This window comes from Cebus imitator, unplaced genomic scaffold, assembly GCF_001604975.1.
Source record: "Cebus imitator isolate Cc_AM_T3 unplaced genomic scaffold, Cebus_imitator-1.0 Scaffold61, whole genome shotgun sequence".
Classification (NCBI taxonomy): domain Eukaryota; kingdom Metazoa; phylum Chordata; class Mammalia; order Primates; family Cebidae; genus Cebus; species Cebus imitator.
The window spans coordinates 8,685,037-8,711,526 of NW_016107376.1; the positions used below are offsets into that span (position 1 = coordinate 8,685,037).

General features: G+C 39.0%; 1 protein-coding gene across 4 annotated transcripts in view; it reads right to left on the minus strand.

The window, feature by feature from the left end:
• Positions 1 to 26,490, minus strand: part of TNIK (TRAF2 and NCK interacting kinase) — a 412,478-nt gene that overhangs the window by 290,922 nt on the left and 95,066 nt on the right. For all 4 annotated transcript variants that reach the window (XM_017529736.2, XM_017529735.2, XM_017529734.2 and 1 more), the window contains exon 2: positions 25,465 to 25,530. In XM_017529736.2, coding sequence (XP_017385225.1) covers positions 25,465 to 25,530 — 66 coding nt within the window. The remainder of the gene's footprint in view (positions 1 to 25,464; positions 25,531 to 26,490) is intronic.

Genomic DNA, 26,490 nt, shown 5'->3' on the forward strand with positions numbered 1-26,490 from the left:
AAAAAGAACAACAACAACAACAAAAAACAATTTTCCTTTATCCAATATTTTGTCCCTGTTTGCATTTCTCTTTACATGACTGCAGCATAGCTTCAATTTTCATTTTGCATTCACATTTCTGGGAGTGAAAAACATCTGACCCTCAGTGGGCAATTCTGGGTACCTCTTCCCAAAGGACATGGTTTGACCTTGAGATTGCCTGCGAACTCCAAAGCTCTTTCCATCAACAAATACTCTTTACATTGTCTATAGGCTATTGAACAACCACAAGCAAGTCTTGCTTCTATGTAGGGGTTTTGAGGTGATACCAGGGATGATGGTGGTAGCAGTGGGGTGTGTGCTGTATTTGTTTTCCTTTTTCTCCTAATGCAGCGTTTTTATGGGACAGACACATTATGGCCGTTCAGATTTAGAAAGCTGCATTAATATCATATAAGGTATTGATGACCTCATTTCAGCTAAGTATTACGTGATCAGACCTTCCTATGTATTTTGCACAGCTCAGAATTGTGAAAGTGACAGGCTAAGTTTTGTAAACATTGCTCCAAAATATCACACCAAAATGGAATTGTTTAACCCACTAAGAGTGCTTTTCTTAAATCACCTCTTTTTACATCAACATCACAAAATTCTCATTTTTCTTAACGGACTTCTCCTGCTCGAAGCTATCCCCATTGAATTACAACAAATTCACTGAGATGGTTTTGAATTTTTAGCCTTGCCAAAATTACAGATTCTATTTTCTGGAGTGAGAATATTCAACTCTCCGTATATTTGCAGCACAATTCCCATAAGGACTAAACAATTTAGGAACTACTGAGATTAATAACTCATTTGTATATATATAATCCACTTTGGCCCAGGCTCCAACAATATGAACACTTACGCTAAACTGATGTTCCCTATCCTTTTATAAGAGACAATTAATTCATCTCATGGCCTAGAGCAGACAGTTACGTCCATGGTCTCAAGTGACATGAATCAACCCTCTCAGGTTTGGGAACACATCTTAATTGTATTGTTCTTCAGCAAGACTACTGCTTCCATTTGATTTCTTCTCCCTTTTACTTACTCAAATGATTTTCATTCTTCCTACCTCACTCATCAGCATGTCAATTAGAGAACAGGAGCTATTTCCCTTTGTTTGGGATTCTGGCTGGAACCCAGGCACTATTTTCCAAGTAATTAATGAGCCCTGCAATGTCCTGGCTTGTGACCACCAGTCTCTTCCTTTGCTACATTACATCTTGCCTGGAGAAGGACTCAATGCAAGAGCAAGGCAATAGGCTGCCACTTAACAAAGAGCAAGCTGCTATTTTTAGGTGAAAATACCCTGAGTTTTTGTTATTATTTTTTTTAACTTTTGCCTCATGGCAACGTAGGTGCTGGCAGTTAAATCTTAGACTCACAAAGAAAGCCGCAGAAGCAGAAGCATCTATGGTTATGGATTTCTAATAGACTTTCAGGAGCTAAAATGGAGCAGACACTCTTAGGGTGGGAACTCAACCTTCACCCTCACCCTGACCCCAAGGCATTTATATCACATCAGCAATGAGAGAAAAAACACCAGGGAACTCAGTTTTTGGTGAAGGGCAAGAAGAACTCAAATGGTGAAAGTGGACTTTTTTCCTCTTCCTTAGGGGCAAGGAGATAAAATAGTAAGATTTTCTTCATTATGATCATTCATGCATTCAAAAAATATGTTTTTAGTATCATCTAGTTGTTTTAACACTGTTTTAGGTGCTACGGACAGAGTGCTCAACAAAAGCAGAATCCTTGTTTATCCTCAAGGGGCAGTCTAGTGAAGAGACTGAAGTGAACAAATGAATGAATGATGAATGGATGGATGGTAGATGGTGATGAATGTTGTAGAAAAAAGAATTAAGCACGGTAGGGGGAACAGGGAATGGAGGGTTGAGAGGGTGGGATGCTATTTTCTATAAGGTGGTCAGGGAAAACCTCTCTAATGACATTTGAGTAGAGACCTGGAGGAAGTGAAGGAACAAGCAACAGAGGTGTCCAGAGGAGAGGATCACAAGCAGATGAAACAGCAGGAACGAGGGCACTGCAGTCAGACCACGCTTGGCATAGTTGATCATTAATTATTCTAAAAGCTTAATAATCTACGCAGAATTGAGTCACTGTAGATAAATACCTTAAGTCTTTAAACATTGATTTTATAATTTTTGAAGAAAAATCACTGAAACTATTACATAACCTTGTGCCCTATTAAAGATATGGTCCATAATTAAATAATTCTGATGACTTGGATGTGTAACTATCATTCCTTATTTATGCATATACACATTGCACATGCCATCCATGCACTGTAACTCTACTTATTCTTTAAATGATTGAGCACCCAGCCTTTGGTAGGTCTGTGGTAGTTACGGGGAATACTGCCAAGCAAAGCAGACAAGTCTTTGGCCTCACAGAGCTTATAGTCTGATAAGTATACTATTCAAGCAATACGTAGCAGTATAATCTGAGTTTAGCACCCCACCAGAATGTACTGGGAGCTATAAGAGCCCAAAAAGGGCATGGGATCTTCTGGAGGGTGAAGAGGGTTTTGTGAGGAAGTGACATGGAGTTAATAACAGGAGGAGAACATCCCAGGAAGCAGGAATGTGCAAAGATCTTGAGGCAGGAGGAAGCAAATTAGGTTTTCTGTATAAAGAGAAAGCAGTATGTCTGGATCCCGGAAAGTGAGAAGGAACAATGATATAAAAAAAGAAGAAGGTTGTGGTCATATCATCCTGGGCCTTGTAGGCTAAGTTTGGTCTTGATCACATGGGAAATCATTCAAAAGATTTTAAATAGGAAAGAGACATGATTAAGCATTTCAATATGACTTCACTGGCTGCACAGTGGGAATGCAGGTGCTGCAGGGGTAACATCAAAAGACAGTCCTGCAGGCGTTCATATGAGAGATGTGCAATGCCCGGTGGCAGAGACAACAGAAGAGAGAAATCAGGAACCATTTAGGAAATAGAATCAGCTGGGCTTGGTGATGACATTCAGGAAATGATGTCATGGGTGACTCCTAGTTGGTTCTTGGAGTTGTAATTGTGCCCTTCACTCACTGGTTCATTGAAAAAAAGAAAATTGACAAAACCCTAGCTCAGGCACCAAACACATAGAGCACACGCTCTCTCTTCGGCAGCCAAGCTGGTTCTAAGTATCTAGATCCTTGGTGTACAAGTCCTAAGTGCCTGCAGAGCTGGCCCTAGGCTGAGAAGTGCCTATCACAAAAAAAAAAAAAAAAAAAAAAAAAAAAAAAAAAAGAAAAAAAAAAAAAAAAAAAAAAAAAAAAAAAAAGTAAAGAGAAGCCAACAGGTCACATTAGGCTTGGGATAAATGAGCTTGTCCAAATGACTTCTTCTATTTCAACTCTGCTATCACAGCATTTAGCTGGTCACACCTACAAAGAAATCAGCAAACTGGGTGACTCATTAGGATTTTCTTTTCAAGAGAGCAAAGAACCTAAATAAAGATCCTTGAATTTAGCGTACAATACCTAGGAGTTGTCTGAGCGGCAGCAATTTGGGGGAGCTTCAAGTGTGGCATTTCGGTTTGAGAGGGGAAGTCAGACATAGGAGAACTGATCTCACAAACAAAAAGCTTTAATAATAGCCTGTCCCAGATAAGGCAGTAATGAGAGGACCAAGAGGAAAGCTGTCCTCCTCTTAATACCAAGGAAACCTAGGGAAGCGAATTCTTTAAAAGGAGGTAAAAGAAGCAATTTTAGTCACTTATCAAGAGTGACTGTTCTTCCTCTTTGCTAGAAATAGCTGAGAGAGTGTAAATCACTCACTAGGCCCTAAGAAAAGAAGACTTACAAATGAGCTTGAAACCAAATAGTGCTGTGTAGATTCTTCTACCATCTTCTAAAGACTCTGCATGGACTTATTCACTGCAAGGTCATCTGTGCACGGTAACCACAGTGCTAGGATGATATCTATAGTTTGTTTTGAAAAACAAGCAAATCCATTATAAACCCAATTTCTTCTCTTGAAAACAAGTTTAAAAGGAAAAAAGCTTGTCTACCTTTACACACCTTATGCCTGTACTTCCAAGCCAGAGCACAGGCACTCCCTGGGGCACTCAGCTCTATGCCAAGTATTACAGCAGCAAGAAACCATAGATTTTTTTTTTAAGTCTACCTTTCTATAGAAATTTCATTAACATAATTTTAAATTGATGCAACAAGGATTTTTCATGGCATAAAGAGAATCCATCTGAATTTTAAGGATAAAACAGATTTCAAATACATTTCACTTTTGTGGTTTCCACATCACCATCGAGTGACGCCTCTAGATCTCTTGATGGGGATGGGATGGTTATAGGCCAGGTAAGATATCCATTAGACTCAGGGGGCACAGTGCCTAGAACCTAAATACTTTTTGCAGCCAACAAAAAATTATTCTTATTTTAAAATCAGAAGATTAAAAACTAATTCTTAGGCCAAAGAAACTGTTTAAATATGTAATATTTGTCTTACACCAAAGGGGTTATAAAAGCAAATTTTTAATTTTTTGTTGATTTGTTTTTCTTGACAAAATGGGCTCATGGAAACAAAAGTGTGGAGGGCTTACAAAAGTCATTCTAGAGCGCTGGGTGGTGAGTCCCTCTCCTCTGCTATGCTGGTAAACCTCAAACACGAATGAAAGTGTTATTTCTTAAAGAATGGTGGTCCAAATACCACTATGATTTGGTGAAACAAGGGCAAACATTTTAACTTGAAAACTATGTGCTATATTTTTTAATGTAGCTGAAAATAATGACTTTCTCATTTATGGTAGCAATGAATTTTCTTTTTGAAAAAATTAATAAAATACCTTGATGAAAAATATTAAGCAAAAAGACTACAAGTTCTAGGAAGATTGGCAAAAAAAGAAAAAAAAAAAAAAAAACTTACGAGGTTGATATGGCCAAATGGCTGAAAACTGGTGATATATTAGAATCCTAGAAATACTAAGATTCAGACTCTCAGCTATAACACCCAAAAAGTTTCCATATAGATCATCAGTTACCTTCATCTCTCAAGAAAAACAGTAAAACATTACCAGAACTTCCACCACCAATCTACTGGGAAAATCAGAAATTTTGGATAGTGGTCTGAGTGCTTATTTATATTTTAAATCACATATCATAATGTTTTTCAGAATTAGTGGTTCATGCTGGTAAGAGCAAGAAATATTTGTTGGTTGGTACAAAGCACCTCCTTTTACTAGCCATGAAATGAGCCTACGATAACTCTTGCATGGTACAAAGAGAGGCAGATAATTGATAAAGATTCTCACAAGAATAAGACATTCACAGAAAAATGAGACCAGCAACTGTAGTCCTGCCAGCTGGGATGATTTTACAAGGGTCAGACAGCCCAGGGCATAAACTAATCACTTTGGGGTCTGGAAGAAGCTGACTCCTGATTCCCAAGAGTTAGTGTCATACAATTAGATTGTTTATTCTAGCTCAACACAAATTTGACGCATTTCTTCAAAACTGCCTGTCTGGGGTCCTGTCAAAACAGGATGATGGCAAGTCAGAATAATGTTCTAGCCCAGTATTTCCAACATTCCTGTAAATCTATTCCATTTCAGTCATGTTTTGATGTAGAGGATATTTTCCCCTCTAATATCTTAAAACTATCCATTCTTTCATGCTTTAGTTCCCCAGAGCATACATTCATTGTGGAATAAGAATCAGTCAGTGGTATTCAGGATCTTCTAAAAGCTTTTTAGGGCTTTATTTTTTGTATGTCTTAAAATAGTTAAATCGGAGGAAATGAACTTGTCTACTTTCAGAGCAAGAAGATCTTAAGTTGCTTTTAACGACCAATGAAATCTTTCCCAGGGAGCTAGAAGATGGGCCACCCAAAGGAAAATATTCTAAATATTTCTCATGAACAGGTAGATGAATTACAAAACAAGACATAAAATACAACATTATAGCAAATGTTTTTGTGGAGAGTGAATGAGATTCTTAATTAGTTCTTTTGCCTCTGCAAATGTCTATACCATAGTTCTTACCCAATATTTACACAAAATATTGCTGCCAATAATAAGCAGAATCAGGATCTGAACTCAGGTCTGCGTAGATCCAAACCTATGCTCTTAACCTCTGTGTTTGTTCCAGAACAGTCCCTGAGACAAAGCTGGTAGCCAGTTCGTATTTGTTGAATCTGAATCTAGATTAGAAACCAGGCTGTTTGAACCAGGATTCTGACGTGTTTCTGGAGCTGTTTACAACTAATCTCAATGCCCAAATGAAAAAGCTCCTTAGGATATTTGAAGATATTAGAGGACTACATCTGATAATGCCACATTCAAATATTTTCTGTTAATTCTCTGTTGAAATCCAATTAGGATGAAGAAAATTAGCTATTGCAATTAAATAATTAAGAGGAAGAAGAAGTGAAAGATTTCCATGTAAAAAGTTTAAAGCTCTGTTACTTAAAAAAAAAAAATGCCCAAAGAAATTCAATCCTTTAACCAAATTTCAGATAACAGTATACCACATACATAAAAACTAGCTAACTTTTTTTTGAGTACTCATTGTATACCTAAAATTCTTCTAAATGCATTTCACGTATTATCTCATTTAATCCTTATGAGGTAGGTACTATTATAATTTTTAGAACAGAAAGCCAAGGCACAAAGAGATTAAGCAATGAACCCTAGGTCTACCCATCAGTGGTAGAGCCAAGATTCTGGTCCCAGCGGATGCAACCCCCAAAGTGAGCAATAAGTGGCAGAGCAAAGCTCTAAACCACTCTGCTCTGTCGCGTCCCATGATAATAACAACACTTGCTGGACACTTTAATCTGTCCCATATATTATGTTTTTAATGTCCACCTCCCGGGTTCAAGTGATTCTCATACCTTAGCCTCCCAAGTAGCTGGGACTACAGGCACATGCCACCACACCTGGCTAATTTTTGTATTTTTAGTAGAGATGCAGTTTCACCATGTTGCCCAGGCTGGTCTTGAACTTCTGAGCTCAGGCAATCCACCCACCTCAGCCTCCCAAAGTGCTAGGATCACAGGTGTGAGCCACCATGCCTGGCCTGCCCTATATATTCTTCATGCAAACTTTATCATTTATTTTTCCCAACAACCATAGAGAAAATATATATGTATATGAATGCATGCAGACACAGAAGTAGATATGTGTATGTGTCTGAATGACTCTATCCTCCATCCTATCACTAAAATTTGACAGATCTCTCAACCCCTGAAAGAAAGTCATCTTAGATCTTCTATATAATTAATCATAAAGACTACTCATACAAAAATTGCATGATGTATCATCTTCGTATTTCCATTAGGTGTATTGATTGGATCTTGTTTTTGAGAGGAAAAGAATTCATTTATTCTAATGTTCTTGTTCTTTTTCTCATTTTAATATGAATTAATGGCTCCAGAGAAAAGTTCCAAAATATCTTGAAGGACAGAGTTTTAGGACTCTCATTGCATTTATGAGTTGGGAGGAAAATTTCCAATGCATAGTAGCAGCCAAATGTTGCAAATCTTCATGTACTCTCTACCTAAGTATTACAGACTCCGTATCATGTAACCTAGTTACTGCCAAAACCGAGGTCTCCCCTCTCCTCCTCACTTATCCAAATGCGTGATTCATCTCTGTGGGATATGACAAACCAACCACACTGGGCATAAAGGCCCTGCCTGAGCCCTCTCAGTTCCCAGGAGAACTATTCAACACAAAAGTTAAATGGCTCATTTCAGGCACCCTGCCCATCCTGAACCCTGGATTTATGCCTTCTCTTTATCTAAGAAAGGCATTCCACTAATCAAACTATCTCTAGTCCTCAGGACCAATGAGATGGCCTAATCTCATGCTTCCCAAAGTTAAATGGGCATATAAATCACCTGGTTCAGTGGGTTTGGAAAGGCCTGAGATTTTGCACTTCCAACAATCTCCCAGGGGGTGTTGACCATGCTGCTGGACAGCAGGCCACACTTGGAGTAGCAAGGGGTAGTTCATACACAAATGCAAAATTGCGCTTCAAAGAGAAGTATGTGTTTGAATTTTTGAAAGGTTCATCCTGGGTTCTCATCCAGGATGATCCATAAAATTTTCCCGTATCTTCATGTGGCATTAAAAACTCCAGAAAAATCTATTCACCTTTTAAGGCTTGGGATTCCACAAGGCTCCCACAACCCATGTATGGAGGGAGACCATTATTCCATACATAACATTAAAAGCATCCCCTTTGTAACTTAGCCACATGTTCTTGTGTGTTATTTATCCAAAGAATAAGCAGCTGATAATTTCAGATTTTCCAAAATGGTGAATGTTTGACGTAAATGTGTTTAATACTCAGCAAAGCCTCTCCAAATAGAGTACTTGGGATGCAAGGGCTGGTATCACTATGCAAATAAGGAACTACTATACGGTATAGTTTAACGAACCCAGAACAAGCAGGAACCCTATTTAAGCGAAAGTATTAATTCATTGGAGGAAATGCTTTAATAGTGAAGAATGACTTGTGATTAGCATATCAACAAGAATAAACAGTCTTAAGGTACCTGAGGGTACTTAAGGACAGAGGCTTTCAACAAACTTCTTAAACTTGTTTATATTCTTAAATTGCTTGGTAAACTCCTCCTTCTAAAGTACTTTAAAAGGTCAAGTTTTGCCCAAGTCTCCTCTCTGAAAATTAATGAGGCTTTAATGTACTCAGAAATGCAAAAGTAACATCAAGGTTACTTGATTGAACCAAGCCAAAGAACCTTCTAGAATAGCAACATATTTTGGCTGGGTTTCTACTGTAAAGTCATCTATTCTTCTAAATGGGGTATTTTAAAGAACATTTATATTTCAACATATTGGCAGAATTACTAAGTCATTTGTAAACAGCAGAATAATTCTTTTCTACCATTTTTAAATGGTCAGGAGAAATAAGGCGTGTAAACAATACTGAAGGTGGCTGCTCTGCTTTACAAGGATCCTAAGAACTGCAAACAGTCCTCAGTTAAATTTTAAATTGAAGGTTGAATGACTGAACTCTTGCACTGAACAGTCGACCCCACCATGCTTGCATTATGCCAGCGAATTATATCTGTCTCAATCACTGGTGTCAAAAGGTTGTGGGTTCAACTCAAGGTGGTGCCACTTACTGTCAGTGTGAGCTAGGGTAAGTTCAATTTTGCAAGGTTTAGACTGTTCATCTGTAAAGCAAGGATATTAAGTGGTAAGTGCTAACTTTCTGTTGTGGAAGCCTGCTACCGAGCCTTTCCTATGATAAACATAGGCACTCTATACATATACTATACATGTGGGATTACCTACTAGTGCTACTTTCACTGTGTGCAGAACGAGGTCAGGCCTTGAGCTTTCAAAGAGACACACTAACAAGTAAAGGCAAGAACTGTCAACCAAAGCACATACTAAATCTATGAAACACCTGACTACAAGAGATGATTCAGGATTTTAAAAAAACATATAAAGAGATGGCTCTTTGACATACTGTCATGAGTTCTGAACTCATCTTAACCTCTGAGGTTCAAGTCTAGGAAGACAGCAACATTCTTCTGGAATGTGACCTTCCACATGGGTGTTTTGCCTATAAATCAAAGTTTTTCTTTTGGATGCCCAGCTTTCATCTGAGCCGAGTTAAAAAGTTAACTGACTGGCCAGGCACGGTGGCTCACGCCTGTAATCCCAGGCAGGTGGATCACGACATCAAGAATTCAAGACCAGCCTGGCCAATATGGTGAAACTCCATCTCTACTGAAATTAGCTGGGCGTGGTGGTGGGCACCTGTAGTCCCAGCTACTAGGGAGGCTGAGGCAGAGAATTGCTTGAACTCGGGAGGCGGAGGCTGTAGTGAGCTGAGAGCATGCCACTGCACTCCAGTCTGGGTGATGGAGACTCCATCTCAAAAAAAAAAAAGTTATTTTTCTCTTAGTAATAGTAGGCAGTAATAATTTTGGTCCTGGTGCATCTTCAAAGTTAGTATCTATGATTTCTTAAAATTTTTATTCTGGAGAATTTTTTGTGGATATCCTGTACCCTCCAAATCCCCCAAAACATGTATGTTAGTATAAAGTGCCATTATTCTAGCAAAATCAGTCCTGAAGACCACATTCATGTATTAGGGCGACACTGTGCCACCAAGAAAAAAATTTCCTTGAACTGATACCAATTTAGGGAGAAATTCACTCCCAATAAAGCATAGAACGCAGCACAAACACCAAATTCATTATATATATGTAATATATATGTAGATATACACAGCTTTGTATATCCTTTAAAAAAAAAAAAAAACATTCAGCACTAGGCACTTTCATTGCTTCTGCTCTAACCCAAATTGCTGCTTGTAAAAAGGGGCTTTTCTCCCCTACACTTACGTTGGAAACAAATACCAGCCACGGAAAAGTAGCTGACTACAACTGCCCACAGACACACTGAAATTTGAGCACCTGAGCTGGTTCACCACGTGAGCTGTGTTCCTCAAGGAAATTTGGAAAGAAAACCTGTTTTAGCCAGGACCTCGGAGGGCCAAAAAGGCAGCTTGTGGCAGGACTCGGTGGGCAAAAGACTAAAAGCCTGGGAGTTCTCTGTGCCCTTACCCTTGGGCTTCCTGAGAAGCAAGATCCTGACTCAGACCCTGAAATCGTGAGATAGTCACATTCTCACTCAGCAAATGGGTCTTATCATCCCAATTAATCTCCAGAGTTGATGGTTAGAAATGCAAAGATACTCCCTAGAGACTGCTGGACAGACTAAGGAGTCTCTATACACTGAGGATGTAGACTAAGACTGCTGAGGGAGAAATAATTTAAGTAGTGATTGGGCTGTGAAGAAAACATTGTCAACACCTGTCTTAACTTTCGGCTACTCACAAATATATGGATTCCAGTGAGAGCTAAAACCATGATGCATAGTATTTCGGCCAAATTTCAAAGAGCACATCTGACCATGGTATTACTCATCACCTTAATCAGGTATCCATAAATCTCCTATGCTTCCAGGCTAGAAAACAATACTCAAAGGGCATTTGTTTTCAATGTTGCTATTCTGTTTGGGGTTCTGTTAGAAAACAAAAAAACAAGTCTGCTATCTTGTGTTTTCCTCCATGACACTGGATTCTTGGTCACACCTTAATTTATGACTATGTACTCAGCTGATTAACTATAGGCATCCGTCTTATGCAAGCAAGTCTTGTTCTGGGAAACAGATAAACTGGAACGCCAAGGACAGAGCAACCATGGATCCACACGAGTCATCTGCTCATCTCATTTCCCCATCCCACAGCAGACCATGAAAGCTGGCGTTGCCTCAGAGGGCTTGGCTTCAGACACCTCCTCCCTGAAGAACTCTCAGAAGAACATGTTGATGTGGAGGAAGAGGAGGGGGGGCTTTGCTGATTGGCTTCTGTGATGGGTTTCTCAAGGGAAACGAAAGGTTTTGAAGTTCTGAAGTATTTGAAGTATCTCTTCATAAGTGCACAAGTGGGTACAAAATGGTAGAACAAAATGTACTAGTTAGACCACAAAATATTCATTTCCTCTGGCTGAAATAACCAGAAGTGTTAGCTGAGAAGAAATCAGAATATGCCTAATTGGCAACTCCTTTGAAGAGAATATACAATCAACTTTGCCTCCACCCAAAGAAGAGGACACGCTGTCCTGAGTTTTCACTAACTTTCACTGTTTTGACAAAGAGAAAGAATGAGATAAATGTGGGTAAAACTTGTCATGAAAGTGTCTGAGAGAGGCATCTCTAGCATTCCTGGGTTGCTGGTGTTAATATCTAAAGTCTGCAGGGAAAAGGGTGAATGGGATCCTTGATGGAAACAGGAATGGAGACTCACAGGTATTCCTAATTTGCACTCATGCTAAATTATCCAAGAGATTGCATCCTGATATTGCGGCCAGGCCATCCTCCTCAGCTACAATACTCAGAAATTCCTTTCCATCTTCGATCTCATTGTCTCTCCCCACCCTCAACCCCAAACACACAAACCTAGACACCCCTGTAAAGGAGGAAATATAAAAGCAAAGAGTAAGAACTTGCTGCAACGCCACACCAGGTTACAGGTAACTGGCCTTCTCTCTGCTTGGAATAGAGAAGTACAAATTATGCACCTGGCAAATATTTGCATGGTCTCCAGAGCAGTAATACTCATCCATTTGTTCACAAAAGCACACAACTGAAGCTGAGAGAATAAATCAATTCAATTCAACAAACATTTACCAAGCTCCAGTCTGATTGTAGAGTTTTTCTGGGGGGAAAAAAAAATCGTCCATCTGGCTATTGGAGCGGATTTTTAAAGACGTCTAGAAATTTCTTTCCTTCCCTCTCAAAAGAAGCAACCAACTCCCTTAAATAATCAACACAGACGTATTTTATATTGCAAAATGTAATTAGCCCAAGGCATGCCACTTTCTTTTTTGTAGATGGAAAATAATTCCCTTCTTACCTTTCTGGGAAAATACAATTTGTTTGTTGTATAAAAACAGCATCTCCATTTACTAAGAAATCAATGAGTAATCACCAAGTCATCCATCACCCTTTAGTATTTTGAATATAAAGATGAGAAGCACTATATATTGAAACAGGCTATAGTATTGCTGCTCTATATTAGAAATTCAGACTTATCAAGAATCTACTTAAAATATTCTAAACATGCAATGGATGGTCAGGGTAAAACCAATCTTTGCCAAGCATTTAAGGAGATGTTATACCAAAGTTTCCTCCTGGGAGCTTCTGAGCTGAACTAAGAGAATTTAGGCGACCCGATCAAGAGTCATGCTCGACCACTTACTTGGGGGCTTCAGGAAAGTCATTTATAAACTCGCAGACCTTAGTTTCTCTCCTTTAACACAGGATTAATCGTACTTCTTCTACCCAACTTGTGGGGTTACTGTGAAGGTCAAATGAAATAATGAATACGAAGGTTATTTGAAAACCATTCTAACCACTGATGTCAATGTTTAACTCTACAGTCCCAAAGACACGGTAGAAGATGGAAAACAGAAGCCTATCTCCAAAAAGCTATCTCTGTTATCAAAAGTGTGTAACGGGCTCTTTCAAGGTTCAGACGTTTGTGCTTAGTCACAAAAACAGCCTTAGAATTATAAAGCCAGTTGTAAAAAGAAGGAAAACCATTTTTTTTCTTTGACCTATTCTCATCTGTCATATTAGATGGTAAGTGGACACTGTTTCTACTTATCAGGTATCAAACTGCTGTTGGCTACTAAATATTATATTTTGTGTCAGTCTCCTTAATTAATATGCTTAAACAGTTGAGATGAAGCAAACCTAAGCATATCGCCCTGAGTTAGAGCATTCCAAACTCAGCAGAACATAGAATACTGTTTTTTGTTTTGTTTTTGCCCAGGCCAGAGTGCAGTGGTGTGATCTTAGCTCATGGCAACTTCAGCCTCTCAGGTTCAAGTGATTCTTCTGCCTCCGCCTCCCAAATAGCTGGGATTACAGGCCCACGCCACCACACCTGGCTAATTTTTATATTTTAGTAGAGACGGGTTTTGCTGTGTTGGCCAGGCTGGTCTCAAATGCCTGACCTCAGGTGAGCCACCTGCCTCAGCCTCTGTACCTTTTTTTTTTTGGTACTTATTTTTAACTACCTACTCTGTATTGGCACTAGAGAAATAGTAAGGTAATGTCCCTGACTCAAGGAGCTCAGTTTAGGAGATAGCCAGACTGAGGACAAGACAGACAGGTCAGCATACCGAGAGATGAGGCAGGGAAGGCCATCAAACCCCACGGGGCAAGGTGCTACCCGAGCCATGTGTTAAGGATGAAGTATGGTTGCTAGCCAACAGGGGGTGGAAAAGGGCACAGCACAGATAAACAGACACTGTGTACAGCGTGCACGAATGCCCAGCAATGTGCTACCATGGAGGCACACAGCGGGAATCGGGATGGGCCGTAGATGAAGCTGGAGAGGGAGGCAAAGGTCACGTTATGGGGACCTGTGACTGGGAATGTAGAACTGTGCTCCCTGGAGTCTAAGGACTCCACTCAAGTGTGGGGCTGCTCCGTGGAGGGAGGTAGAGGAGTATCAGGGGAGTGCTGTGTTAGCAAAGGGATGCTCCATCAGGTGGATCCTATCCTCCACCTGGAACATTCCACGACTGAGTGAAATACTGGAGTTTCCAGTGGCGGAAAAATGTTTTGCTGCTTTGAAAAACAGTTGATACATTCAAAGGTAAAGAAAAATCTCATTTGTAAAATTGCAATAAAAATAACTGCAGCCTAGACATTTTAATATAGAAAATGTATTAGTCTGTTCTCACACTGCTAATAAAGACGTACCTGAGACTGGGTAGCTTATAAAGTAAAGAGGTTTAATTGACTCACAGTTCTGCGCAGCTGGGAAGGCCTCACACTCATGGCTGGAAGTGAATGAGGAGCAGTCACGTCTCACACGGTGCAGGCTGACAGCTAGTGCAGGGGAACTCCCATTTATAAAACCATCAGATCTCGTGAGGCTTACTCACTACACGAGAACGGTATGAGGGAAACTGCCCTGTGATTCAACTATCTCCACCTGGCCCTGCCTCTGACACTTGGGGATTATCACAATTCAAGGTGAGATTTGGCTGGAGACACGGCCAAACCATATCAGAAAACACACACAATATCCTTTTAGGATTCATGCAAAATGCTTGTATATTTTTTGAGGACATCTACCTGGGAAGGACTGTTTTATTTAGATATAGACAGGGTAGAAAAATCAAGAGCTTCAGCTGGTTTCAGCTCCCTACAACTAGGTGCAGGTGCTGGCTGGTCAATCGCCTGCAGATAATAAAGTGGGCTGTTGGTGAGTTACCTCAAGGAATGCCAACCTAAGGGCACACAGACGTGCAGACCCATTTCAGGCTTGTTGCAGGTCCAGAGTTGCAGGACATTATCCAGGAAACTACCACCTCTTAATTAAGTTTTAAGTTTGCTAACAGTATTTTTGAAAACAGATATCAGGGCATGGGGTGGAGTGGGAATAGCAGGGTGTGGGGAGTTTAACAGGGTCAGGGTTTCAGGTTAGGATGATGAAAAAGTTCTGGAGATTGGTGGCAGTGAGGATTGCACAACAATGTGAATGTACTTAAATGCTGCTGAATTGTGTCCTGACTTAAAATAGCTAAGGGGGTAATTATAATATGTACCTTCTACAATAGGAGAAAGAGGTACAGCTAAAAAGTAAGAGTTTCAGTAAGATCAATTCAGCTAGGGGCCTCATACCACAGCCCTGAATGTGATGCACAGATCAAAACTGAATTTCTCAAGAAATACTTAAGAAAAGTATCAACTCGAAGATGTTAAACAGCAACGGGCAATCTTTCTAAAACAAGAAGTCACCTTCTCCTTAAAGGAGACTGAGCTCTTCACATCATTTCCTAATTCTTCCCTGCTATCCACAAAGATGATATGGTTATTGTGATTGTTGTGGTAGATATTTCGTAATTTATTTAGAAAAATTGTGTAGCCAGCTACTACACTTGTCTTCCTTTGTTGTAGAGGTGAATAAAATGGACACAGTAGTTCTGTGCTTTGCCTTGCAAAGTGAGCAACAGGATCAAGATTGAAGCACTGCCCAAGGCCACTGCACCCAGCAGGCAGAGGTTGTAATGGCCCATTCTAGACCCTCACCACCCACAAGGCTCCTACTTAGTAGTAAGTGTACATTTGCTTGACAAACAGCAGATATTTCTTTTTTGCATATGCAAAATATCCAAGCAGATTTAATACAATTACATTTAAGGTTAAACCACAGCGATAACAAATATCATCTCAGTAGGACAGTTAATTGGTTATTCTTTTCATTAAAGAGTCTCAAATGTTTCCCAGGTACAAAATAGTTAAAACCATGAAGAGCCCTAAATTCTGTGCCTGTAGTCCTGGCAGGGTTTCATTTTACAGGTTACAAATCACCCAGAATAGTAACTATTGATTGTTTAATTACTTGAAAGTGCCTTATAATCACCAAGTCATTAAGGGTGTTATGAGATCTAAAAACTACAAGTCATGAGGGGGTTGTGCATCAAGTTATTTGGCAACTCATTGATACATATGAGGTGAAATGAAAGAATTTTGGACTAAAGCATTCTAAATAGAGCATTCTAGTGCTTGACTTAGGACCACGGTCGGGACCGCGGACCGGTCGTAACACAATTTGGTCGTAAGTTGAGTAGGCTATATGTACAGTTGAAATGGTGCACATGGAGATGGTAGTGCTGCCGGAAGCTGGTCCGCACTGTCGTACGCCCAGCTGGGCAACGTTTGCGCTGCCAGATGCGGAGCAGTCGTGGCTAGCGATTGTGGTCGTAAAGTCAAATGGTCGTAAGTTGCATAGGTGGTAAGTCGATCAATACCTGTACTTCAAATCAGAATTAAGCACATGGGTGCCAATCCATGTCCATCCCTAGCAGAAAATATCCTCTTTTCATCACTGTTAGAAAGTATATATCATCATTCACTGAGAACCTGCTAAAGCCTTGTGGCTCTGAATTAATGAAAGAATGGTATAAAATGTGCATGTGTCTACATCCTTCAACACAGACTACACCAAGCCAAGCCACCAGGCCAAATGAATACCTTGGCAATATTAGGCATTCAGTGTAAATCATTTTGCTAATGGTTTGGAATATTTCTATTACAGTTTTGTAGCTGGAAAAGCACAGGCTGTTAAGTGGATTCATGGAAGCAACTTGTGGAGGTTATCCAGACTAGTGCTCTATTTAGAATTAAAAATGGTCATGTCCAAAAGGAACTCTGGAGACCCTCTGGCCAGACCTCTTCATTATACATGAAACCAAGGCCCAGAAGACTTAAATGACATTCTTAAGCTCATACAGCTAAGAAGACTCAAGGCCAGAAGAGCCACCTGTCCACGTTGTCTTCAAGGCTTCCTAACCCTACTTCACATCAGGTGAAGATAATCAACTTACCCTCTGAGTCTGCATTTCTTTATCTTTGATCCTGGCCCAGGCCATCAACAGCAGTCAAGCCTTTGGTAACACTACCTCTCCCTAGAGTACCTTCTTAATTCCCCTTCCACATACATCTATTCATCTTTTAAGACTCCACTCAAGAGTCACCTCATATATGAAGGCTTCCCTGGTCTTCCCACAGCCCCCACAGAATTGGCTCTGCTCCATATATTCTTTGAAGTGACTGACTTTCACATCTCGGCCATCCGAGACTTCAAACCTTTGGATGGCAGGGATCACATGCTTATCTATAAACCCTGCCCTGAAAGCAATTGTTAGATACATGAAGTTGTTACATACATGAAGGCTGACACTAAATAAATGAATAAAAGGTAAACAAAACCCCAGGATAAAGCTAAAAGGCGTAGACTTGTCCCCAAAAGCAAAGATACCCAAAAGAGCACTTAAACCACAGAGAACCTCAGGCCAGCGGCTCTCTATCCTGACTCTGCATTACAAGCATCTGGGAACATCTGGAATAAAACCTCACCCAGCCCAACATCAGACAAACTAAAATCAAATGTTTAAAGAAAACCCCAATTATCTATAGTTTTGCAAAATTATCCAGATGATTTCTATAAAAGGTGATGGCTGAGAACCACTAGTAGCAACAAGAAATCCTGCATAGTCCCTGTATCAAGTTTTGGTAGCAACTCTAGAGGCTCAGCCACCTAGCAGAGAAACTGACCCTTCCATATGGCATCCAGCACAGAGGCACTCACAAAGGTCTTCCTTCCATGTTCATATGACAACCATCTAATTCATTACACTCAACAGATCATGTACAAGGTGGCATGGTCTTCAGACAAACTAGATGCAAACAACTCAGGGATCTATGAAGATGGAAAGTTCATCAAGCCAACATATTTCAAAGGTAAATGATTCTCCTACTTATTGGAGAACAGAAGTAAAATTGTTACCTTTAGTTCCAGCAAAAGTACTCTGAGACTAGGTAATGAAGACCGAGGATGAAGAAGAGGAAGAACAACATAGGAATAAACTTCCCTAGGCCCCAAGATAACAGGAATGTGCCACCTCCTATTGTGATAAATGACAATAGCAATCATCAAACCTTACATGTACATGGGAATTTATATTCCACAAAATACTTTCATAGTCATTAATTAATTTCAACTTCACAATAGCTTGGTGGGGAATACCACGAAAACTATTTCTTTATATTCTAATTTTACAGATGAGAACAATTGAAGTTCCAAGTAGATCTACGGCAAGCTCAAAGCTAAGGCAAGTTAAGGGTAGAACCAAAACTATATGACAGGCCCTTAATGCCTAAACGAGGTTCTTGCTGCTCCACATCCCTTCACTAATCTCGCAATAAAGACTCTCCCCTGAGATCTTACACTACCTGAAGAAGAAATACTGTTGCTTCTCCTCCAAACCTTGTGAAATATAAAATTATTCAGAAACAATTTCACTCCACCAAAGTTCCACGGTGCAGCAACCAATTCCTGATTCCTCTATTAATCTGTCTTCTCTTTATACATTACTTAGAAATTGGCTTTTTTAAACACTAAAGACCAAATATAATATCCAAATGGCAATTATATCACCAAATACAATGTACGAAGTATTGAGAATTGTATTAGTTTAGTGCAAAAGTTATTGCAGTTTTTGCCATTAAAAGAAATACCAGAATTAGGTTGGTGCAAAAGTATTTTGCCATTACTTTTAATGTCAAAAACCATAGTTATTTTTGCACCATCCTAATATTTAATACAAATAATGGCATGCTAAGCATATATAAAAACCAATAAATCAAATGTAGAATGTGGAGCACAAAGACATGTGTTTCTAACTTCATTCCTCTATGAATGTTTCTTTCGAGCCATAGAATGTTCTATGAAAGCAAGACCATAGGAAGAACTGGCATATGTGTTTGGGAAGAGGAAAAGGTTATTGAATGTCTACTATGTGTCAGGCACTGAGCTGAGCACTGCCACACATTAATGTTTTATACTTGAGTTTTCATTAACAGCTCTACTCTGTTCTATTAATCAAAGATAAAGACATTCAGACTCAGAGGGAAAGTTGGTTATCTGTTCCACAATTGGAACAGAGCAGAACCAGACTAGGAATCCAGCTCAGTCCTGTTCCAAAGTCCTTTTCATTATACTCTTCCCACTTATGAAATTGCTCATTTATGCTCCCAGAGGTGGTAGAAATGCCAAGGCCTCTAAGCTATTTCCAAATCCACATCTTCCAGCCCATTCAGGTCCCCACTCTGCCTGGACAGCATCAATTCCTAAAGAGTCTACACTTTCACTGTGCCCACCTGAACCTCAATGTCAAGAGTTTTGCCATTTTGTTTTATTTTTAGAGCAGTGGTTTTGCCTCCACAGAAGACCCTGGCAAAATCTGGAGACATTTTCGGCTGTCACAACTTAGGGTGCTACTGCTTTCTAGTTGGAAGAGGCCAAGGGGGCTGCTATATATCCTGCAATGCACAGTACACCCCCACAGCAAAGAATTATCCAGCCCCAGATCTCAGGAACACTGAGGCTAAGAAATCCTGCCTTAGAGTGATAATGTGATTTGGTACGTGTGCTTCCTCCCCAGTAGAATGAGACCGTAACTACCATGAGGAATAACTGAGACAACATGCATAAAAACCTCTGGTGCAGAGTGAGCAGTCAGTCCTAATTAGATAATCCGATTACGTACTTCTTAAGAGGAGGAACCTCCTCAGTTAGCTGTGCATTATTCCCATACAAAGCACAGGGCTTTTTTCATGGGCACTCAACAAATGTGAAAGAATGTATTCTTTATGTTAGAAATTCTTGATTAAAAAACAAATGCCACTATTATCTATAAAATGCACCATTCTCCCATACTTACTCCTTGCCAAACAAGAAATGAATAGTATAATACATGATTCATTGCAGCAGGCTATGAAAGGCTGCAGTGCATCCTGGGTAATGTTACAGAATCGCCTCCATAAATAAACCATGAATAAACTTACTATTGAAATGTTTTATCTTATTTTAACGGGAAGTTAATGAAGGGATTGCGATATACAGATTTGAGAAAACTGTAATCATAAGCATATCAAATAAAAACACTAAAAGTCAAATCTCTGAATAAGCCAAAACTCGTTGGTATCACATCTCAGGTCAAGATCTTTGTTTTTTGCTTTCCTCGGTTTATGCAAGTTTGAGTCAGCATGGAAATCCTAAAATAAATGATTACAGAAAGTGTTAGGCTTCACATTCACTCAAGTGACCTATAACAGGATGATACAGTCATTTTTGTAGTGTCTGGAGGTGCAGTCCCAGGACCTTGAACAACAGAATGAGCATTTACACTTATTAAAGGTGCCCAGAGGATACCCCAGACCCACTGAATCAAAATTTCAGAAGCTGGAGCCTGGAAATCCTTTTTTTTTTTTTCACTTTAAATCCTTTCCCAAATATCCATTTTACATTACTAAAGTCTGAGGACCTCTGCCAGGAGACCAAAACCCAGAAAATTGCTTTGCCTTATTTTGTAAATTTCTAGCATGGCCTTGCTTCTGCAGACTACAGGTAATTCATTAAACATAACATCCACATCCACCTTCCATCATAAAAAAACATAGGTAGAGCATTTTGTTTATTGGTTTTGTGCAAATATGTTTTTCTAAAGTATAAAGATTAACATTTTATGAAAATGTTAAAAATTTTAAATTAGGAACAAATATACAGAGAATTATAAAGGAAACATAGCTCAATTCTGGGCCCCAAAACTGTCAACATTTACTATGTGCCAGAGTAGGGATAGAGTGATGGCCCAGACAGACTAGATCTCTGACTTTACTTTCCCTTGACTTATGTATTTAAATTGCTAAATACAAACATAAACAAGGAAGTGTGATAATTCAGAGAGTAGCAATACCACAAAAACAATAAAACAGGTTAATGTGATAAAGAAAGCCTATGGCAGAGGGAAGCAGAGGCAGGGTCTGGCTGTAGTAGACATAGGGATGAAAAGTGGCTTCCTTGAGAAGGTAACATTTGAGCTGAGACCTGAAGGAGAAGGAGCCAGCCATGAGGGGGCTGGGGGAAAGTGCTCTAAGTAGAGGGAACTGTAACTATAACGATCCGGAGGTAAGAACAAGGTGCTCATTCTAATAGAAATGAAATCATATATTCAAAAGGTTTTATGGAATATAAAACTATTCACAAGTATAAAACATAATATTTCCAGGGCAGAAGCAGGGATAATGAAGGGCCTCAGGTCTGTGTCATAAGAAGAATGAATCAAGCAACTGAGGCTACCTTGTCTGCACAACAGGAGATATATGTTTGGAGGAAGAAGGGAGAAATCTTCTTCAAATATCAAAAGGACTACATTCTTGTGAAAGAATATTTAATTTTAAATTTTAAATAACTCTAGAGGTATGAAATGGGTTTTAGGAAGGCAGCATCTCAGCTCAACATGACAATATTCACAGGAATTCAGGAAAATGGACTGACAGGGAAGTAGTGAGTTCCAGATGACTGGAGATGATCAAGGATGGGTGGGACAGCCAGCTGGAAGAGGAGAACTCAGAATGAGGACTATGAAGAATCTTATAGCCCACTGGAAAAATATACACTCACAGCATCTGTGTCTCTCTCATGAGCACTATAGCTCCATAATGGCCTCCCTACTTTGCACTTTACAACTTTAAGGAGCATTGAAAAGAAATATGAGAACTCCTTCATATTTCTAATTCACATTACCAACCTGGGATAAAATATGACTTCATCTCCGTAATAACCAATCTATGCTCAAAGGGAAAATTAGGAGACAGGAGAGACCAACATTTATTTAAAACCTGTGGCTAATTTGTAGTAGTATTTTAGCAGTAAACATTAAACAATTATTTCAATTTGTTAAAAGAATTACTTATTTTAACAAAAATCGATCCAGATTCCATTCGGTTCCCAATAGGTAGCATGCCAATAAACAGCCAAGACCTTTAGTAAATGGGTATGTGGCCTTTTGTTGGTTTATTTTTTAATGCAGCCATGAGCATAGGGAGATGGTTTCCTCATTAAAAGCCCTGACAGTGAGTCAGTATTCTTTATTATCTACCTATGCTCCTCAGTAAATAAAGCAAAAAACAGATACTGAATCACTACTTGATTATCTGGGACCAAAATGCTAAAGATAAACTAATCTAAGTTTGCTCAAAATAGGAATAAGCCAGAACTGGGAGTAAGACTAGAAGCAACTTTGAAAAACTAAACATTATTAAATGGTTTTTATATAAAATATTTATATTTCTACACCTAGATGTACCTGGCTCTCATGCAAATCCATCTCAGGAAGTATTCTCTGAATACCTACATGTACTTTTTATTTATTATATTAAGTATGTTTCTTTAAAACTACCTGTAAACAAAATTATATTATGATTCTCTTAGAGCAGCTTATGAAAAAGAAACTTACAATAAAATTTTCCATAAAATAAAGTCTATGTCCATATAGTCATGCATAAAATTATAACTGACTTTAAGAAAACCAGGAATACCAAAAGAAGGACTTTAAGAATTAAAGTCAAAGGCTTAGCATTTGATATGGTTTGGCTGTGTCCCCAGCCAAATCTCATCTTGAATTGTACTTCCTATAATCCCCATGTGTCGTGGAAGAGACCAGATGCAGATAATTGAATCATTGAGGCGGATTCCCCCATCCTGTTCTCATGATAGTGAGTTAGTTTTCACAAGATCTGATGATTTTATAAGGGGCTTCCCCCTTCACTGGGCACTGCTTCTCTCTCCTGCCACCCTGTGAAGAGGTGCATTCCGCCATGATTGTAAGTTTCTTGAGGGTTCCCTAGCCATGCAGAACTGTGAGTCAATTAAACCTCTTTCCTTTATAAATTACCCAGTTAACATATTTCTTCATAGCAGCGTGAGAACAGACTAATACAGTATTTAGCGTAAAGAAAATACTTATATGATTTTATGTATAAGGACCTCCCCCTAGAGCTATAACATTTCTGTTTATACCTACAGTATTTTAGAAACATAGATGTTCCATAAAAGTCGTATAATCTATAGTGTGAACATTTTTAATGTAATTTACTTTAGGCGCACATATCTTTTAGCTCAGATTTTGCTATTTTATTAAGCTTTAATCTTTTAGAACTCAGAATGACAGCAGGGCTAGATTAGTGATCTCAAGAAACACAGGGTCTGTTCATGAGCAGTGTCACCTAACACCATCTGGTTGCCTAGAAACCAAACTCTTACCTAGGTAGGGAGTTATAACTCTTTAAGTGAATCATCACAAGGCCCTGAAGTTCTTTTTTCTTTTTTCTTTTTCTTTTTTTTTTTTTTTTTTTTTTTTTTTTTTTTTTTTTTTTTTTTTTTTTGAGACAGGGTCTCACTCTCTCACCCAGACTGGAGTGCAGTGGAGACATCTCAACTCACTGCAACCTCTGCCTCCCAGGCTCAAGAGATTCTCCTGCCTCAGTCTCCCAAGTAGCTGGGATTACAGGTGCGCACAACTACCACCAGGCTAATTTTTGTATTTTTAGTAGAGAGGGGGTTTCCTCATGTTGGCCCGGCTGGCCTCAAACTCCTGACCTCAAATGATCCACCTGCCTTGGCCTCCCGAAGTGCTGCGATTACAGGCGTGAGCCACTGTACCTAGCCAGGCCCCAAAGGATTTCTAGCAATATTCTCATTAGACTAATTCACAGAAAAGCTGTGGTAGCTACAAAACAATGGGGAAACGTGAAAGAGATCAAATCTCCTGTCCCAAAGTTCACTGCATTCACCATGACCATTCTTTGCAGAATCTCTCTTAAACTTGGAAGCTGCCAAAGTACTGTATCAACCACCAAGTGAATGGTATCCTTTAGAATATTAATGTTGACCACCTAACTGCTAAATATCTTCCCTCTCTAAAAAGATCTGAGACTTCTTGCCATTTGTTTCCTTGCCCTTTTCAAATAACAAGAAATTATGGGTAGTTCTGGATTTTCCAAATATTCTCATCCTTAATTGAATCTCTTTGCTATCTCATAACAGTGCAGAGTTCACCACTTGAATTAGTGTGCCAAGCTGTGAATTGTCTCGTAAATGCATATCCTATGGGTGGAAAACATAATACAACAGAAAGGCTCTAAGAAATGGCACCATAAAACCAACAACATGTTACAGAGTTGCTCCTTCATATTGACAGCAAATCAGAAGTAATTTTCTACCTAAGTTAGAGCTTAATTCATTAGATACTTCACAAGTTCAATCCAGTTTCTCAAAACGCAGTAACACAATCTTCCAACCTAATTATCTTCATTGAAAGTGTCTGAAAGCCTTTGCTGAGACACATTTCTTTCTGTGTCAGACAGGATCAGCATCAAGAGAGCAGGTTGGGTAGACTACATTCTGTCCAATGGTAAAAGATAGACAATTTAGGAAATAATTGTTTCTTGCAACGGAGAAATTTCCCCCTGGACACCAAAGGGAACCTCTGGTAAATAAACATATAAATGTGTGCTTTAAAAAACAGAATCTCAAGAATACCATATAAATAATACTTTTGACATTCTGCAGAATTGAAAATATTACAACCTGAATGATTTCTGTAATACATTTAATTAACTGAGAGAAGTTTAGGGCTCAGCAGGAATTTTTAAAAATAGAGCGCAAGATAATTTGTAATGGAAATGCCATCTCATATCACTGCCACTAGGGAAAATGATGGATATTTCCCTAGAAATTATCATGAGGAAACAGTTGGCTTGTTTTGATGGCATTTCAATAGCTCATTCAACAGAACCCCAAAAATTTTAGTCCAAAAACAGTTCACTTTCACTTTTTTTGAAAATCAGAAAAGGAATAAACTCACATTTTCAACCAACCATTTTTCGCAGATTATACTGGGGGAAAATACCTTTTAAAAACACTTTTTGAGTGAATTTGTAAGCAAAAATTAGTAAACCGGCAAGCAAGACTTCTCAGCTCAATCTCAACTCAAGTTTAACTTTTAATTATTTCCTAACTTCCAAAATTTGTCACTGCTATTAAGCTTTGCTTTGTGAGGTAACCAAGTTTTCTTCAAACACTGTTCACTCAACTCATTTAATTCATGCCCCAGGCCAATAACGCATCTACTTTTCCAGCTGCAATAGTTTAATAGCTTCAATTTCTAAAGTAGATGGCATTCTTTTCTCTTTCAAAAACCAGCTCTGGCCGGGATTAAAGTAGAGGAGACCAAACACTTGAAGAGCTTCAAATATGTGGCATCGGAATTCATGTGTCAGATACAAACACGGTAACAGATAACGAAGTGAAATACCCAAATCACAGAATCCAATTTAGGCAACATAACCACAGATATATTTTAAAGATGGAGAGTCAATCGACAAGTATGTTACTTCATTTTAAATCTGTTATGAGCCATTTATGAGCAAGTAGACAGGACTGCAATTCAGCATTTAGGAACTGAAACCACACATAAGCCACACTCAGACTCAATGTACTTACCTTATAAACTTGCCCATATGTTCCATTTCCAACGAGTTCCACCAATTCAAAGATCCCTGCGGGGTCCTGAAAGAAAATAAACAATGAAAATTCGAAACAATATTCCAGGCATCACCTTAATCAAAAGCAAATATTTATTTAAATTAAGCAAATACATAACAATTTTAGCTTTGGGAGCTCTCGTGTTAACATTTAATACTATCGAAATTTAAAAATTTAAGTCAGCTGCAGCTATGAAATTAGTCAAGTTCCATTTTCTTTCCATTTTATATTTCTATGAAATGTGTTTAAATCACTTGAAAAAGTGAAATAATAGAAAAGAATTAACACATTTCTCACTGTAAAATGGAAACACACTTGCACGAGGTACATCAAAATAAAGTGAAAGACTCATCATCCTGAGAAGGTTCTAGTGTTCTCTAATATTTCTCTTTGAAAAGTGTGAGCTGTTCATTGTGTTGAGTGAGTCCTGGTAGTTAGAAGGGTGTTCCTGCATTGTGGGACAATCTTACCTATGGTAGTCAACAGTTTCCAAGGGAAAATAGAGTGAGCTTAACTACCTCTCTCAGAAAGTTTTTCTTTGGATTCATCTCTCTTCTGTAATACTGTCTCTACAAAATATGCTTTTGAGCATAGCCTCCCATTTCTGTAGTACCTGCTGAGTAGCTGCAGGATTTAGAATGCAAACTAAATTAGAGAATTATTCAAATTCTTACCTCCAAACACTTGTGTGCTAACCCTGGGAGTCAGCTAAATGTTATGGTGCTCAATAATGTCCAATAATTACTGCTGTTATAACTGAATTACTATCCCAAAAAGTTGAAAAGAAAAATCAAAGCCTATAAAATTCTATTCAGAGGCAGAAATTGACTTTTACCCCTTACTAATTCCTAACTGGACAGGAATTGCTTCTTTAAAGGCATAAATCTAAGAGCCACCAACTTAAATGCCTGCAGAGGCCAGGTCAGTAATGCAAACAAGTGAAGTGGTCCAGTTGGGGCCTGTGGCAAACTGAGCAACCCAAGG